Below are 16,800 nucleotides of genomic sequence, written 5' to 3'. Positions count from 1 at the left end.
TCCTGCTCTCTCCTTCTCTAGATCTCAAGTGAGAGATAAGTCAACATCACTGGAAAGATTTTATGAAGCAAAAAAAAGACTCATGGGATTAAACAGGAAAGTTTACTGTTAAAAATCCTCATAATTCATAGATTCATAGAATGGTTCAAGTTGGAAGGGACCTTAAAGATCATCTGCTTCCAACCCCTTACCATGGGCAGGGTCACCTTTCACTGGACCAAGCCATTGAAGGCCCCATCCAAACCGGCCTTGAACACCTCCAGGGAGGGGACATTCATGGCCTCCCTGGGCAGAGGGGCAGAATCAGCTCCCTCGTCCTGCTGGTCACACTTCATCTGATGCATCCCAGGACATGATTTGCTTCTGGGCTGCAAGTGCACATTGCTGGCTTATGCTGAGTTTTTCACCAACTGACACCCCATGTCCTTCTCCTCGAGACTGCTCTTGAACCACTCCTCACCCAGTATCCCTTACCAAGCAGTTAAACATTCCTCAGAAAACAGGGAGTGTGATAGTGACAGTTCTAAGCCATAAAATAATACAGGAGAATGTATTTTTCCTCTACCAGGTAAATAAGAAGTTACACTTGAATGGAGTATGACGAGCTGGCTGAAATATTTATCCTATGCTTGTTTCTACATGCCTGTGTTTTGATGGCTCAGACAGAAAAAAATCAATGCTGTGCCAATCTGTTCAAATATATGCTATGTGGTAATATCAAGCATAAACCTTACAGGAATGATGGTCAAAGTCTGAGTTATTTTTAACACTCTACATCCAAACCCAATGTCATCACTTACACAGGCAATGAAGTTACTGTGCAGCTCTGGTGATTATTTTTGGAATTTGGAAGGCTAAAGAGGCAAATAGCATTGGTCCAAATGGTGTAAAGGAAATGTATAAGTTAACCAAAAGTCTGAAAAAGGAACAGTAACCTCAAAGGTAAGGGATGTGCTAATGCAGGTTATTCTTATAACACATTGCTAGCATTTTGGAACAGCTGTGCAGTTCCCTATACAGGAATGACCACAACATCTACTCAATTAATTGAATGCCTCTGATGGTGCCCTCATTAACCACAATATCCTCTGTGGACTTTGTGGAGTGTGGAAGGCACATTAACAAACTCAAGTGTCTGGTTTATAAAATATGTAAATTTGGATTAAAGTAAATAGCATTAGAACTAGTTAAAGTTCTAATCCAACAGAGACTGTGAAGCACTGTGGGGAAAAAAAATTGAGACTTATTCTGGATTTTCCCAGGAATTTTCCTACACCAGGTTTCTCTGATTAAACACTAGGCAAATAGAAATTATGTAGTTTATATGTTTACCATTTAAAATTGTTTATTCATTTTGATTTCAAATATGCTAAAAGAAAATTCCATGCAGAAATTAGTATCTTGGTAGTAAAAAATTAGCTAAATACTGAGGTAATTAATTAAACAACACCATTAGACAGCAATAACCATCAGCAGGTCACAGAAACATTGACAGCTTTTCTGGGGATTTACACTGCTCTGCCTTATTACAGAAACTTGCTTGGAATTTTTTTGTTCTCAGTTTTAGGGTTTTTTTTCCCCCTTAAATCCCACAGGATTGCAGTAATTCCTATTGCTGAGTCCCATATCTAAATTTATATGACAATCATTTGCTTGATGTTACTCTGCATAGGGTTAGCCAGCTTTGTAAGAAAGTATTTTTTTCCTGAGAAACTCATCGTATTAATACTGGGGATCTTACACCACTAAGACTTTAAGACAGCAGAATCAGTTTCTTGTTGCTGAACTGAGCCTCACACAACAATTTATTGACACAGGCAGGAATAACTCTCATATTTTATCACATTCAGGAGACAACCTGACACCTTGCCTGAGATGCTGTTAAATGGAATAGAGTCTCTTTATTCCTAGGAGTCTGTAGAAACACCCAGCCTCTGAAGCTAGAAGTGAACTTTGCTTTCTACAAAAAAGGGTAGGCAGCATTTATTCTCTTGTAATTTTCAAACAGAAATATGATGCAAAAAGAAACTCCTGATTCAGGTGGCAGCAGGAACCAGACTTTGTATTCTGTTTTAAGTAAATCTGTTTTAAGTTTTACTTAAAACCTTCAGAGCTGTTTCCCACCCAGCACACTCTATTTTCTTCCACCTTAACACCTTTCATGTAGATTTCCTTCCACACTCTGCAGGACAGGACAAAGCATTCTCATCGACCTTTCTGCTTTGCAAGCTGCTAGAAGCCCTAATGCATTCTCTCTATCTGGCTTTTTATCAACTGGTTCCTTTACCCAAAACATAGAGGAGTAATTGGCCTCAATTAAAAACTGACAAAAAGCCCAAGCCTGTCGACTTTCAAAGCATTCAGCAAAAGACTAATTATTTACACTAGGCTTTTTGGAAAGAAAGGTAATGAAGATGTGTTGTAAATTCAGGGAGAGAAAAAAAGCAGGGTGACCAACCTCTGAGCAGTGTGACACAACCATCTGGAAGCATCTTCTTAGTGCAACCTGTCATCTTAATGTCACTCTGTAGATTGGACACAGGGAAAAAAAAAGTACAACAGAAATCAAGACCATAACCAAACGTTCCTAAGAATCCTGAGAAATAAACAAAAAGGGGAGTCTATGGCCTCTGTGGGTTAAAATATTCCATGGAATTTTTCCTACTGCATACCTGTAGAAAGGGAAACATCAAAACCCCTGCCTTGAGTTATGGCCCTCAGGCTTCTCATTTTACCCTGTACCTATGCTGCTAAAGCATCTTTGTGTTCTGGAACTCCAGTCTGCAATGTAACAGTTACTGCAACATGAAGGGCATCTGTGACCAAGTGAAGACCAAATGAACACTCACAAGGCATTACTGCGAGAGGCTGATGTCCCCTTCTCAGAAGCACTGTAAACACAAATAAATAAAAAACCCAAAACCAACAAAAACCCAGCCCCAGTTTACCATCAGTTCTCCAGCTGACTAGTTAAAGTCTTAAGGGAGGGTCAGAATTCTTCATACTTCATTTTTCTTGTAATTTATTTTTCAAGTAATGATGCAGTACAATGGAATCGTTCAAAATACAATTTAAAAAGAAAAATACAAACCCCAATAAAAATTAATTTCTAAACCAAATTACTTAAATGTAAGTTTGGGTTTTAGACTCACTTTTAGGGCATATAATTCCTTTTTAATTTTTTCCCCCTCCATATTATAGAGTGAAACAAATTACATTTTATAAACATCCATCTGGGATTTGGAATGTTTGATTGCATTTTTACAACAGAGTGAAATTAAAATGAAAAATGAGTAGTTTGCTTTAGCAGTTGGTACAGATCTGTGCCTGGAAATTTATCATAGTTTGCCATGTAATTCTAGCACTTGATCTCCAACAGCTACTGCTCTCAGCCTGGGGGAGGAAGCAAGGAGAAAAAACATCAACAACAAATTACCCATGATGAATTTTTAGTAGTCTTTTTGTGTCACCAGGAGACAGGACACTGTGGAGCAGACTGCCTGGGAGAAGAGAAGGTTAACAAAGTGTGTAGCCAAAAGAAGAGTCTATGTGGAAGGTGACCTTCTCAGAAGAGGTATTCTAGCCTCTGGCTGGGTTGAGGAAAGGTTGTGACCACTACAGAATTATATTAAAACTAGCTTATCATTCACTTCTGAAAGAGAGCTGTCCTAGCAACTTTGCTTTGTATTGAAGTCATGTGCTATTGCACTCAGGCATCTGTATTGCCTTTGATGCGTTTTCTTGATTGGACTTTTCATGAATCCAGTGCTGGGATGCTAAGTCTTTAATCCTCCATCATAAGACAGATACCAAGCTACTTAATTTTACCAGAATGACTTCTGCCCAATGACTGTAAAGGATCAAAGCACAGACAGCAGTTTCATCAGTTTTCTTGGACTTCAGCAGAATGTAGGCACCAAAGTGCCAATGTCCTTACACATGGGCTGAAATAACTTGTCCTTGCCAGGAAATCACTGGTGGAACAAAAAACTCAACTCATAGTTTTGCTTTCTAGCTAGCCAAACATGCCTTGTTTTACAGTGACAATCCTAGTGATTGCCAGTAGCATCCAGGGAAGAATCTTTACAAGACATTATGGTGTCTCCCAAAACATTAGACCCAGAGACTGGTATTTTCCTCATAATATGTTTAGAAGAAACTCACAGGGGCTGGTGCACATTGCACCAGTCATCACTTTTCATATGTCCTCTAGACACAATCACACACATCTGATGGCTTTTTACCTCAAATTCAGGCTAAAGCCTTGGCATCACAGCTCCCAGATCCATACACTCCCCCTGATCTTCACCTTTCTGATTTGCAGTGGTGCAACCATTTCTGCCTCTCATCCTTCACCCTGCAAGCTTTAAAGCAGGGCAATGCACCTCCAGGTAGGCATACTGCTAGATACAGCCTTCCAGACTCTTACTCAGTCCAAGTATGGAATGTCTCATGTCCATGGGTACACTTTGGTAATGTTTTTAAGTACCTGTGTTGCAATACTACTTTGATAGTAGGATTGCAGATCTGGTATTTGATGCAGATTATTTAAAGGTTAAATAAAAAAAAAAAAAGGTAATAAAAAGGCAGTACAGAATGGAAGCTAAAATATTCCATTGCTTTGGATAACGTTGTAAAAAACTCTCTCAAACAGATTTCATTTTTGGTTGGGAAACTCATATATAAAATGAGACAGTACCTGTTTATCTTACAGGTAAAGTGCAATAGAAAAAAAATAATGTAAATTACCTCAAATCTAAATTTACTTACTTCAATCAGTAGCAAGACAGCTGAAATCAAATGCCTAAATACATGAATTTAAAGAAATGTCCTTATATTGAAATAAACAGCCAACATAAAAGCACCGAAAATTTTAGGTGCTCTATTTTCTGTTACCCCATGGTATTTTCCTTCTCTCTTTCCTGATGAACTCAGCTGGTAAGATAGGAGATAAATTATTATTTGCAGTCTTTAAAATAAGAAAAATGGCACTTAGCAAATTGCTTATTTACAGTTTTAAAACAAATCTTTGGGATAATTCTATGACATTTTGAAGGATGGTTTTATCCCTTAGGATAATGAACATCTTTTTCTGTATGGTATCACTTGATTGATAAAAACATTTCAACAGACTAGCTGTGAAAACACTGGCCTTGTTCCTACGCTGTCTCAACAGGATAAGCTCTCCATTCCTAACGCAGTATGATAGGGTACAGACAACAGGTAAGTAATTTAATAGATCAGTCCAGAACTTCCTGTAAGCAATACATACAATTCAATTAGTTCCTTACAATAGACTGCAGCAGTTATTTGAGGAGCTTTGAGCACTTCATCTGCTAAGTCTGCACAGGGGCAGGAGTGCCCTGCTGTTTCCATTCACATCTGTCACTCAGCATTAAAGTTTCAGAGAGCTGTGAATGTGAACGTGGGGTATGTGGTGGCACTTGCATTCACCTGTGTGCCTTAGTTTAGCTTGGAGTGGACAGAAAAAATGTATTTTACTCCTCCCAAAACAGTATGGGAAGAGGGAGAGGGCCTAAATTGCAATGAAATGTCCAAAACCAGCAACCAGGGTAGCAGCTGCACCTAATAGAAGGAGTGCAGTGACTGTCAGCCACTACCAGCATTTCAGTCTTTGGTTGTACTTTCAAAAATAGTAGCTGGTTAAAGAAAAGTCTATTTGTCCTCACTAAGAAGCCTTGTCACCTTCTCAAGGATCTTGAGGAGCTATGCACACAGGCTACTCAGCAAAGTTAAATATTAATTAATCAGTAAGGTGGAATAGTTAAAATTAATTCAGTCTCTGTTGAGACTCTCCATCAGAATTAAAATAGGCTTTGTTTGGTTTCATTTCCTTGAGAAATTAATTATGCTAAATTAAAATAAGGTCACTTCAGTTCTGATTCCTCTGAAACGCAGCAGTTTTACTTAATTTGAATTAAATCTGCATATGAAGACAATTTCTGAGACCTCTCTTACATTGTAATTCCTTTCCTGAACTGTTAATGGAAGAAGTTTATAAGAGTTGGGTTAGGCTACAATACAGCAGCTGAAGAGGAGAGACACAAGGATGATCCAAAGGCTGGATCACCTTTGCTGTGGGGATAGGCTGAGGGAGTTGGGTTTGTTCAGCCTGGAGTAGAGAATACTCTGGGAAGACCTTAGAGCTACCTTTGAATACCTGAAGAGATCCTACAGGAAAGCTGGAGAGGGACTTTTCATAAGGGGGTTTAGAGACAGGACAAGGGGAAATGGTTTTAAGCTGAGGGAGAGTAGCTTTAGACTGGATCTTAGGAAGAAGTTCTTCAGTATGAGGGTGGTGAGATTCTGGAATAGGTTGCCCAGGGAGTTTGTGGATGGACCCTCCCTGGAGGTGTTTAAGGCCAGGTTGGAGGAGGCCTTGGGCAACCAATTCTAGTTGACAGGCATCCCTACCTGTGGCAGGACAATTGGACTAGATACCTCTGAGGTCCCTTAGTATGAAGAATCTACAGATAAAGCTTTGAGGAGTAAGTAACACCTAATTAACTACATGAAACCTAAAATAAAGCCTAATTCCCAAACTCAGAGTTGAGTAAAGAATCTACCTTTTGCTGACCTTTGCAGATATTACCATAAATCAAATACAAATGATCAGCTGCCACTTATTTTTCCTGAAATTAACTGAAGCTTACCATGGTTGTGCACAGAAATGCCTGCACAGCACAAATGCTAAATGCTGTTTGATTTTAATCAGACACCTCATAAAAGGGATTAAAAAAAAAAAAAACTTTCAATAAAATCAGACTGAGGAAGAAACAAAATTTAGTGCCTCATTTCAGATTTTGTCAGTTTCTAAATAATGAATTATGGGTGCTGGTGAAAACACTTTTTCTTTCCTCTATCCCAGACACTTTCCATTTATATTTAAATTTAATTACAGAGCCTAGATGGGCACTCTATAAAAAGCTCAAAAGGGTAAATCAAATTACTACCGGCTTTCAAAGCTAAAGAGCCTAGTTGATACACCTCCTCCCTCCCCAATAATGCTGTAAATGCTTATTTTCAGATGATGCATTCTGAAGACAGCAATGACAACACTTAATTTGTAAAATTATGGCATTAGTATTACTTGGAAAAGAATCACAAATGCCAAATTAATGACACATTAAGACTTTAATACTGAAGGATAGTAACAGGAGCACAGGGTCCTTTAAGAGTAACTGCTGGAGCTTTAGACAGATATTTGGAAAATAAAATCTTTTTTCATCTCTTGCAGTATTTTGGTGGAGTGATCTCCATATAAAGTTCAAATTGTACAGGATTTTGCACCAGACTTCAAAATAAGGAAGAAAATTAGCACTACAAAGAGTGAAAGGGGGCATCTTTGTCCACCTTTAGAGAACCAGCTGATGTAATTTGGACAGCTCCTTGCACTGGAGAGTTCAGGAGTTCAGAGTTGGTTTGTTTGTTGTGGATTTGCTCAGGTTTTGTTGGGTTTGTGGTGTTTGGGTTTTGTTTGGGCTCATGTTGTTTTGCCTTTTTTTTTTTTTAACTTCCTTCAAAATAAGTACTTCAGTTATGAAACTGAAAGATACATTAAAGTGAATTGTGTTATCTTCCCTGACAGGTTATCATTATGAAGAGGCAGCAGGCAAACTTAGAGTTTGGTGTCACACTAGGTGCGTCACTCCGTTTAGTCAAGATCTAAACAAATTCAGAGACACATACAAAGCAGTGGATTGGGTTATAGATTGAAATGATAAATGTTAAAAATACCTATGTTCTATAAGCCCTTTAATGCAAGTTAAGGCCACCCCATTGCACTGGGAAAGAGAAGAGTGGCATGTGACGACCAGTGTCACTGTATTACTGCACATAAGCAGGGGACTGCTGGTGTCCTAGGGCATAAGCTTGGCTTTCGTCATGGCCACAAACAGGTGTTGAGTTTTATCAGTTCTGTCATTTCTGCTTGGCTGTTCCAGAGCCAGTCACACAGAATGGACAGTTCTAATAACCAGTTAAAGACAGAAATGCTGTTCCCACATACTTCCAAGGCAACATATTGCTGCCCTTTTCCGTGTCACTTTATGTCAAAACATGGTATTGAACTGGCCAGCACTTGTCTCTAACATTCTTAAACAATTCAGAAATTAACTATCAAACGGGAAAAATACTTTTTGTTAATGCAGGTTCACATTCAAGATAGGTCTTGCAGACTATGAATATGTGGTTATCCCAGTTTTTAAGAGACTGCAATTCATTAAATTAGAAGTTAAATTATGTAGTGTTACTGCAGTCATCTGAAAGCATGTGCATATATTGTCATGCCTGGGTGAACAAGGTTGTCAGGGTTTCTCATTTTTATTCCTAGCTTGCATCTTTCATGTAACAGTCACAATGAAAACTATGAAGCAAATCCATAAATAGAGAGGTTTTAATTATGTATGTTTTAGTATCTTCACTTGAATGATCATCTATTGACTTTGCTACTGATAGGACGCATCTATCTTCCCTAGTTATCCCTGCTTTGGCTCTTACATACTCATGATTTCCTCCATCTGTAAGTTTCCAATCCCTTTTCAGGACAGTAAAGAGTACAATTGCCTGAGGGGGAAGGAAAGCATTTAGACTTAAGGCTAGTCTTGGGGATTTGCATTAAATCTTCAAACATAATCATTCATATTCATAGCTAACACTATGACAACAGAGCAAGAACATTATTTTCACTCTGGGGGGGAGGAAGAAAGACCCATAGAAATATGTATAGATATAAAAGGTCCTAGAACTTAATCTAAGGCTGTGATGCCTAACAAACTCAAGATACTAAAATAATAATAATTTTAAAATAATAATAAATCACATGCAATGATTATTACAATTAGTTTGCACAATGTTATGTGAAGAAAAAAGTTTCAAATGACCTCATATTTGGTATACATCTCCATGCAAACCACCACTTTTAAACCTCTGGTGATTGGAGGAAGGAGCTCAGGAGAGATTATTAAGTCAAGAACACTTTTAAGGAAGAGGCAGAGGTTACAACTGTTAAACTGTGACACTCTACTACCCTTTGAAGCAAGGATACTATCCTAACTGCAGAGAAGTTTATTTCAACATAAAAATGTGCTTGCATTGGATCAGACTAAAGATCTATCTAGCACAATATCCTGTCTTCAGCAGCAGCTATTACTGTACACCCAGAGAAGCAGGACAAGCATATTCAATAGCTTCCTCTAACACATTCCTAGCCACAGTTTATTTTCATCTCAGGGGATTTCTTATGCATACTCAAGTTAACCTAGTCAGTGACTCCCAGCAGATACTTTTTTCCAAGTGCTTGCCCATCTTGTCCCTCATGCAGAACTTTTTGCACTTACAACACCCTTTAGTAAGGAGTTTCACAGGTTTCTCAGCCCTAGGGTTTCATTCCTGACTGGTAATGGTAAGTTTACCACCTCTGCATTTAGACATAAAGCTCATTTTGCACAGCATGCACCACTTCACATCAATCTACGTGGAATTTTACCTGCCATTTACCTATCTCTGCAAATCACTGCACAAAATTGGTCTACAATAGAAAGTCCCTATAAAACAGCTCAACAACCAAAACCCAACCTGTTTAAGGTACTTTTGCATTCCAAGTTTTACTTTTAACTACACTCTACTCCCTGCTGCTTCTGGGCTCAAAGTTACTCTGTAAAGGTTCAAGGAAAAGCACACAGACATTTAAGAACTGCATGGTATCACACAAGGCTGGGGGGGTCTCAATGCTGCTGTTTACTTCTATTTTGTGTACATGAGTCAGTAACTTTCTCAGAGTTCCTTTGAGAGTATTTTTAAATATAATGTCAGGTGCTGTGTCCTACACAGAGCTGAAGTTTTAGCATATCTATAAATTATGTCAGTAGTTTGGACTCAGGTGCAAGAAAATTAAAGGCCGCAGGACTTTCAAAGGGACATCATTAAGGGTGGTTTATGGGATGCTTTTCAAGGTGGTGTTTGTAAGAGAAGCTGAGCCCTATCTTTCAATGCAATTAAGATTCAGATTTGCAGTGAGAGAATAAAACCCAATCTTTTCAAACCAAGTGGTACGCAGAATGGTATCTGTCTGTCTTTTTCTCATTAACATAGCACAAGAAACCTTAAGTCCTCAAAAGAGGACTCTTCTGGAAGGACTGAGGAAAAAAACCTGTTTGAAATAGGTTATATGACGGACTTGATCTCTTAAAAACAGGAGAATGTCTGAGCAAAGTACTTAAACACATTCAGCAGAACATTTAAAGATTAGGGTATTGCCTTTAAATCCCCTACTTCAAGCTATCCTTCTACCCACACAAATTTTTCACTACTGCTTCAGTCTCCTGTGATGTTCAGCCAATCTGCCATATGCAGGATTAGAAAACTTGAAGCTGAGACATTTTGCACAATGCTGAGTTTTGCAGATACTGCTTCAAGGGAGAGAGGTATGCAAATTGGGGGAAGCAAAGGAAGTCTATCTAGACCCTTTTCTGAAGAGAGGAAAATTTATAATTTGTGAGTGATTAGCAGCGGTTTGTCATCATGTATTTCCTAATTAATTACATAAAATCTGAATGCTCTTCTACAAAATTGCTAGAAGTTCACAGCATGTCTGCAGCTGTACCATGTGGAAAGTATATAGCTAGGCTTGATTTTTTGGGTCAACAAAAGAAATATTTATAACCTGCCCCAGCTTGAATCAGAAAGTAGCATCAGTGCACTAAGTTACAGCATTCTCAGCATTTCCCAGAGTTTCTTTCATGCTACCCTCTGCTTAGATCAGTACATCTTGGTTTTCTGTCTCAGATCACTGCCTACAGCACAGTCTACTTCTAAACAAAAAGCCTCTATGAGAGGTCCTGTTTCTTTAGGATAACAATAAAAAAATTCCACAGTCAGTTATGTTGTACTCTTCCTTCTTTCTGGCTTGGAAAAACTACCCTCCTTTATGACATGTAATTTGTCATATCAGGCATTTAATATAAACACCCTTTAAAAGGATATACTTGAGAAAATTTACCACTTAAGTCAATGATTAGAGTTTTATTTCTCTTCTCTCTTTAATCTCCATACTTTATCAGGTGTGACAGGTAGGAAAAATTTCCTAGCCATTGTTCTGAAATTATGCCTTCTTCATTTTCAAAATAATTTGCTGTCTATTTCTTGATCTTGCAATGATTTATCTTATTGTCTACTACATACAAATTGTATTGCATCCAAAATGGGAAATATTATCAACAGCAGCTCTAAGTTCTTCATGAAAATCCCCATTGGTAAGGCATTTGAAAAATGTCTTCTTAAAGTATTTGAGGGAGACTTTTTCACTTGTGGAAACATATCAACATTATATAGCAGAAATTAGGGGGAAATTAAAACTTTGTTTAAAATGCTATTTCTTTTCACTACACTTCTCTGCCATTTTCTGTCAATCATATTAACTTGCTGTAAAAAAAAATAATACTGGAAGAGATCTGCATGTATTCAGTCAGAAATTGCCTCTTAAAACCCATTGTAAAAATTTATTGCAGCGTTTACTTTCGAGCAAGGGGATAGTTTCATTAATAATGGTTACAACCCAGCTGAATATTAACCACAAGCCTGTGTTTACATACTATCAGAGACAGCTATAGGAGAGAAATTTTACTTTAGATATTTCAATTCTGTGTGTAATAAATGGTTATGAAACACAAGCAGCAAACCCAGGAATCAGCAGTGACTTCTTGGCTGGGCCTGTAGCCAGTACACCCAGTCTCTGTCCTAGCTCACTGTTCAGTGTAATCACACCAGCTGCAGCAGAGCTTGTAGCAGTGTCTATGGATGTGGATTAAGTGTACAGTCAACATGCTTTAAAGATGTTTTGAGCAACCTGGGCTAGTGGGAGGTGTCCCTGCCCATGGCAGGGGTTTGAGACTACAGGATCTTTAAGGTCCTTTCCAACTCAAGCCATTCTATGATTCTATGCTCAACCCTACAGAAACAAGGAATGCTTTCAATAATGCCTAGTTCCAGTCTATTCACTTAAATATTAAAAAACACTTGAAAAAGAAACCAGGGGCCAAATCAAGTCAGTAAGGAACTTACTGTGCTGCTTAGTAAACATCTACATTTTGAAAAGAATTAGTCATCAAGTGAGCAGATTGCCTGCTTGCAAAAGCTAAATAAGCACACTGTTTTGTTTCTGACAGCTATCCTACATTTTTTTGAATGCTCAAGATAGAAGCAGCAGTATTTTTAATATACAAATTAAAGCATAACTTTCTAACACTTTCAACTAGGCTTCTTCATTCATCTTCATTAATTATCAACTAATTATCAACATAATGAATTATGCATTATATTTTGCAGAAGGAACAGTAACTGGTATTGCAACAGTTGAGGTTAATTAGAAGAGTGGGCTATGGAACAACTGGAGCTTCACCTCTTTTAGCAGTTCAGTTATTATCACATTATATCGATCTTATTTGCCACATAATTTGAACATGATGAAGTCTATTAAGATAGTAACAGTAGTAAGATACTGTTCCCTGTAGTAACATTGAACTGAAAATTTCCTAGGAGGTTTTCTCAATCCTTAGGAGTTCCTAAGAGTGGAGGGTTTTGACTTGCTTGTTTCCTTTAAGGAAACATCTTTCATATCACTCTAGTTGGCTTTCTAGTAACTTGGCACTGAAAACATACTTCCTAATTATAAATAAAAGAACTTAGTGACATAAAAAATGAGTATCCACACCAATTGTTGAAAGTGGTTTTGAATTGTGAACTTAGAAAGCTGGCAGTACAAGCATCACTGAAAAATAGTGCGCATCATTTGCTACACAGCAAAGGAAAAACTTGGATGACTTTGGGGGGGGGGTAAAAAAAAAAAAAGAGTATTGATGTTCATTTCTAACATAGCTTTCTTCTTACATCATTTATTATTAATTTCCATGGCAACCCATAGGAGGAAGAAGCCAGCATTTTTGGAGAAATCTGAATTGATACAATTCAAAAAAAGAGAAACCATGATAGAGTAGGAATAGTACAGAAAATAAAGTCAGGGAAATTCTGTTACAAGACACTTGAAGTAACTACAAAGCTGTATCAGATTTCCACAAGTTACAAACACCCTATAACATATACACCAGTGTTTATGCCATAACCTTTACAGCCTCACAACCCTAAATCTGGTAAAGTGCATGTATTGATACTTTTAATCATTACTGGAGCCAACTCTGCTCCCCAATCTATCAGTGTCAGTTTTTCCTCAAACTGGAAAAAACAAAACAAAACAACACACAACAAGAAAATCAGCCAAAACTCTCAGAATACTCACAGTAACGTGAATGGATTTCAGTTCTCAATGATCATGATTGTTACCTGCTAACTACTTGCACCTCTGCTTGATGATTTTTCCAATGGAAGTAAGTAAATACTGTATCTGAAGTCCAAAAAAGATGCACGATTATATTTTATAAATACAGAATGACATTATGTAAGCTATTGTGTTTGTCAGCTGTTGGGAACTGCCATAAAAACTGCTCAATTATGAGAAAAGTATCTTTTCTGAAGTGCTAAGAAGAAAAACAATAGTGTTTGTTCAGTCCAGCTTTGAAATGTTTACCTGGTACTGAACAATTTGTCCAAGATTACAGAAAACAAAATAAACAAACACATAAACAAATAAAGCTGACAGCCATTTATGTTTCAGATTCTTTAAGGGCAAAAAGCAGCACAAGTGTTATTTGAAGTTTGCACCAAGATACTGTAACATCACATTGATAGTTTGCAGTTGATTTAAATCTTAACAAAGGCATGCCTCTGAGAAAAAAAAAAATGTAGTCTACTTGTCAAAGTTAATCAGTTCAAGAAAGAGTGAACATAGAAAGCATGAGTCGTCCTTTATAGCCATGATGTGAATACTCCACCTTACCTTGAACGTACACAGGTGGCCAGGTGAAAGCACGTACACTCGCATCCCAGCTTGGATTCAGGTGTGTAAATGCTCAGAGAACGTTACACTACCTCAACACTGCACCATCAGACCATACAGTCCGGGTTTATGATACCCAGCCACAAAATAGTTCAGTAGTTCTTTTTCCTTCTTTTAAGATTAAAGGAATTACAATACAAAACAATGCCACGGCTGTATGAACCTTAGACGGTCTCCCTGTAACCATGCTGCAGAGCTCGACTAGAAAGTAAAACAGTCATTACCTGTGTGAAGAGAACCTGTGATTAGCCTGAGGAGGTACTGGGCAAATTTCAGTATTTCACGCTTACAGCGCTTCCTGCAGCCACTCATCTTAAGCCAGAGGTATTCCTCTGAGGGGAGCGGGGCCAGGCAGGCGAGCCGCTCCCGCCGGCAAACTTCTGGGGCACTTCACAGCCTCGCAACTCCTCAGCTCGCCTCCCGCAGCCGCGCACGCTGCCGCCGCCTTCCCTCCGGCTCCCGCAAGCAGCAGTCCCGGCGGCAGAGAGCGGCAGCCGCAGCAGGGCGCAGCTACCGCGGCCGGACACGCCAGCAGGCGCTGCCCGCGCGCAGCTCCGCGCAGGGCTCCGCAGCCGCGCAGCCCCCGGTGCTTGGGCAGCGGAGAGGCGGGGCTGAGCCCGGCCGCCTGCCCGCCCTGCGCAGGCACGCACCGACAGGGTGCGGGCTGCCCTCCGCCCCGAGCAGCGGGGAGCCAGCCGACCGCAGCTTTCCTCGGGTGCCGCCTTGCAGCGGGGAGGGAGAAAGCCCAGCAGCAAACCTTCGACCTGCTGGAGAGCATCTCGGGGTCAGGTGCAGCATCGCCCCGCTCAAGGTCAGAGCCGAGGACTGCCGTGCCTCTGCCTCGCCTGCAGGAATGAAATCTAGGGGTGGAGGCGATTCCCGACCGCCTGAACTTGGCACGTTGGCCACACAGTACCTGTAGCCTGCTGAAGGTCATGGGAACTGCACAGAAGGAAACGAGAGGCCCCCAAGTGGTACCTTTGTGCGGGGAGCTCTCCCTGCTCTCCAGCTCCCTGACCTGAGACAGCTGGGAAGCTGGATGTTGCACAGCTAACATGTGCCCAGGATCTCTCCAAGGAAGTCTTTTTAGGAAGCTGTGTGCATTCCTTACTGCTCCTCTATAAATTCGTTATTCTGCGTCTTATGTGAGAAGTGTTTCTTATTAATAAAAACTATCTGCTGAAGTCTTTATCCATGACCAAAGAATATGTTTTCATTTTCCTTGGAGTACTTACCTCCATGTACCACATAAACAGAGAGCAGCTCTATTGCATTAGATGGTGATGCAATCTCTAATGCCTAATACAGTTAAAAGAAGACAAAGAACCCATTAAGGAAGAGCTTAACAGAAGAAAATCACTGTCTGATCTAATTTTAATGACAACATCAACCATAAAACATTTTGGTGAATGTCCTTAAAAAACTATTTTAAGAAAGGCACATCTTCAAGCTATTCTTTATATCATGCACTGAGCAGAGATAAATACATTATAGACACAATACATCAAAGCATTATCAAAGTTGCAGTTAGATGACACAGTTTCTGTGTCTGTTATCTAAAACACAAGCATGCTGTCTTATGCTTCCAGTGAGGCTACACGTGAAGGAAAGAACCAAAATTAAATAGTTCCCACAAGCCCCCAGGGTTACCCCAGAGAAAGGTTCAGCCTGAGAAGGAACTGGGCAAATTTCAGCATTTCATGTTTACATACTTCCTACAGTCTTTCATCTGAAACAGGAACTATTTTCTGTGTCTTTTTGGAAAACCTTTGCCAAGAAGAATTTGATAAAACAAAGGCCTTCAAGAAGATCTCAGATTCCGAGGCACCAGAGACTGCAGTGTGTCTTACAAGTTTCTACACTCCTCTGGTCTCTGAAAAGGAAATTCTTTAATTAGCTGGTAGAGGTAAAGAGATACCAAAAACTGAAGTGTGGATCTCCTCTTTAGAAGGGGACAGAAGAAGCCAATGCAAATGGCTTTCAGCTGGAGCCCTTGACCTTCTTAATCCTTTGACATTTTTAATAGCTTTATAGAAATTTCACTAGCAGTGCTACTTCAAAATAAAGAACTAAAATGCTGGATTTCTAAGACCTGACCTAAGCATACCATGTTTTGTTGGCTGTTCCCCCCTCCTTTCCCTTCCCGTCCCAGCCAAAATAAAAACCAACATAGCTGCATCAGTTCTGATATTTTTCCTCAAACTTTTGCATTTCAAAACAGCAGTAATAGTAATTGCTACCTATGAAAGAGTTCAGGAGAGTTTTCTGACCATTTTCACTGAGAGGCTTTTAACAAACAGTGCAGTATCAAGATATGGATCTGAATCTAGCTTCCCAACAGCAATCCTGTTTAAATGCAAAGTGGAAAAGTTCCCCTGAATGTACAAAGTGTACAGCAGAGTTGTGAAGGCAAATTAACTGATGATAAATTATCTTCCTTTGAGGATTTCTAAACAAAGCTCAAGAACAATCTTTAACATCTTTGTCATCATGGCAAGAGAACAAAAAGGCAACAAATCATCAGTTTATGACATTCAGTTCTATTCAAGACATGGATGCAATTCCATGTGCATTTTTAGAACTTCACCTAAGAATCTCAGTGTCACTGGTCTAAACCCCAGGCACATGTGTTGGCTACCAAAGTGCACCCTAATCATATTCAGCTCTAGTTCCACATCACAAATAACAGAACTATACAAGTCCTGTAGTTCAGAGTATTTTAGCATTTCTTTTCTTGTTCCTCTTGTAGAAATAACATTTCACTATAAACTAAAGCTATGAAAAACCAAAGCAGAAATCATTTCCTAGCAATACAAAAACATACTTGAAGA

At 39.2% G+C, this 16,800-nt stretch overlaps 1 protein-coding gene across 1 annotated transcript in view; it reads right to left on the bottom strand.

The window, feature by feature from the left end:
- The window catches only part of KCNIP4 (potassium voltage-gated channel interacting protein 4), a 213,815-nt gene extending 199,534 nt beyond the window's left edge, over positions 1-14,281 (bottom strand). The window contains exon 1 of the mRNA XM_054391396.1: positions 14,194-14,281. Coding sequence (XP_054247371.1) covers positions 14,194-14,281 — 88 coding nt within the window. The remainder of the gene's footprint in view (positions 1-14,193) is intronic.
- Between the last annotated feature and the right edge of the window lie 2,519 nt (positions 14,282-16,800).

This window comes from Indicator indicator, chromosome 23, assembly GCF_027791375.1.
Source record: "Indicator indicator isolate 239-I01 chromosome 23, UM_Iind_1.1, whole genome shotgun sequence".
In the NCBI taxonomy this organism is placed as follows: Eukaryota; Metazoa; Chordata; class Aves; order Piciformes; family Indicatoridae; genus Indicator; species Indicator indicator.
This window is presented reverse-complemented; position numbering and strand designations above follow the sequence as displayed.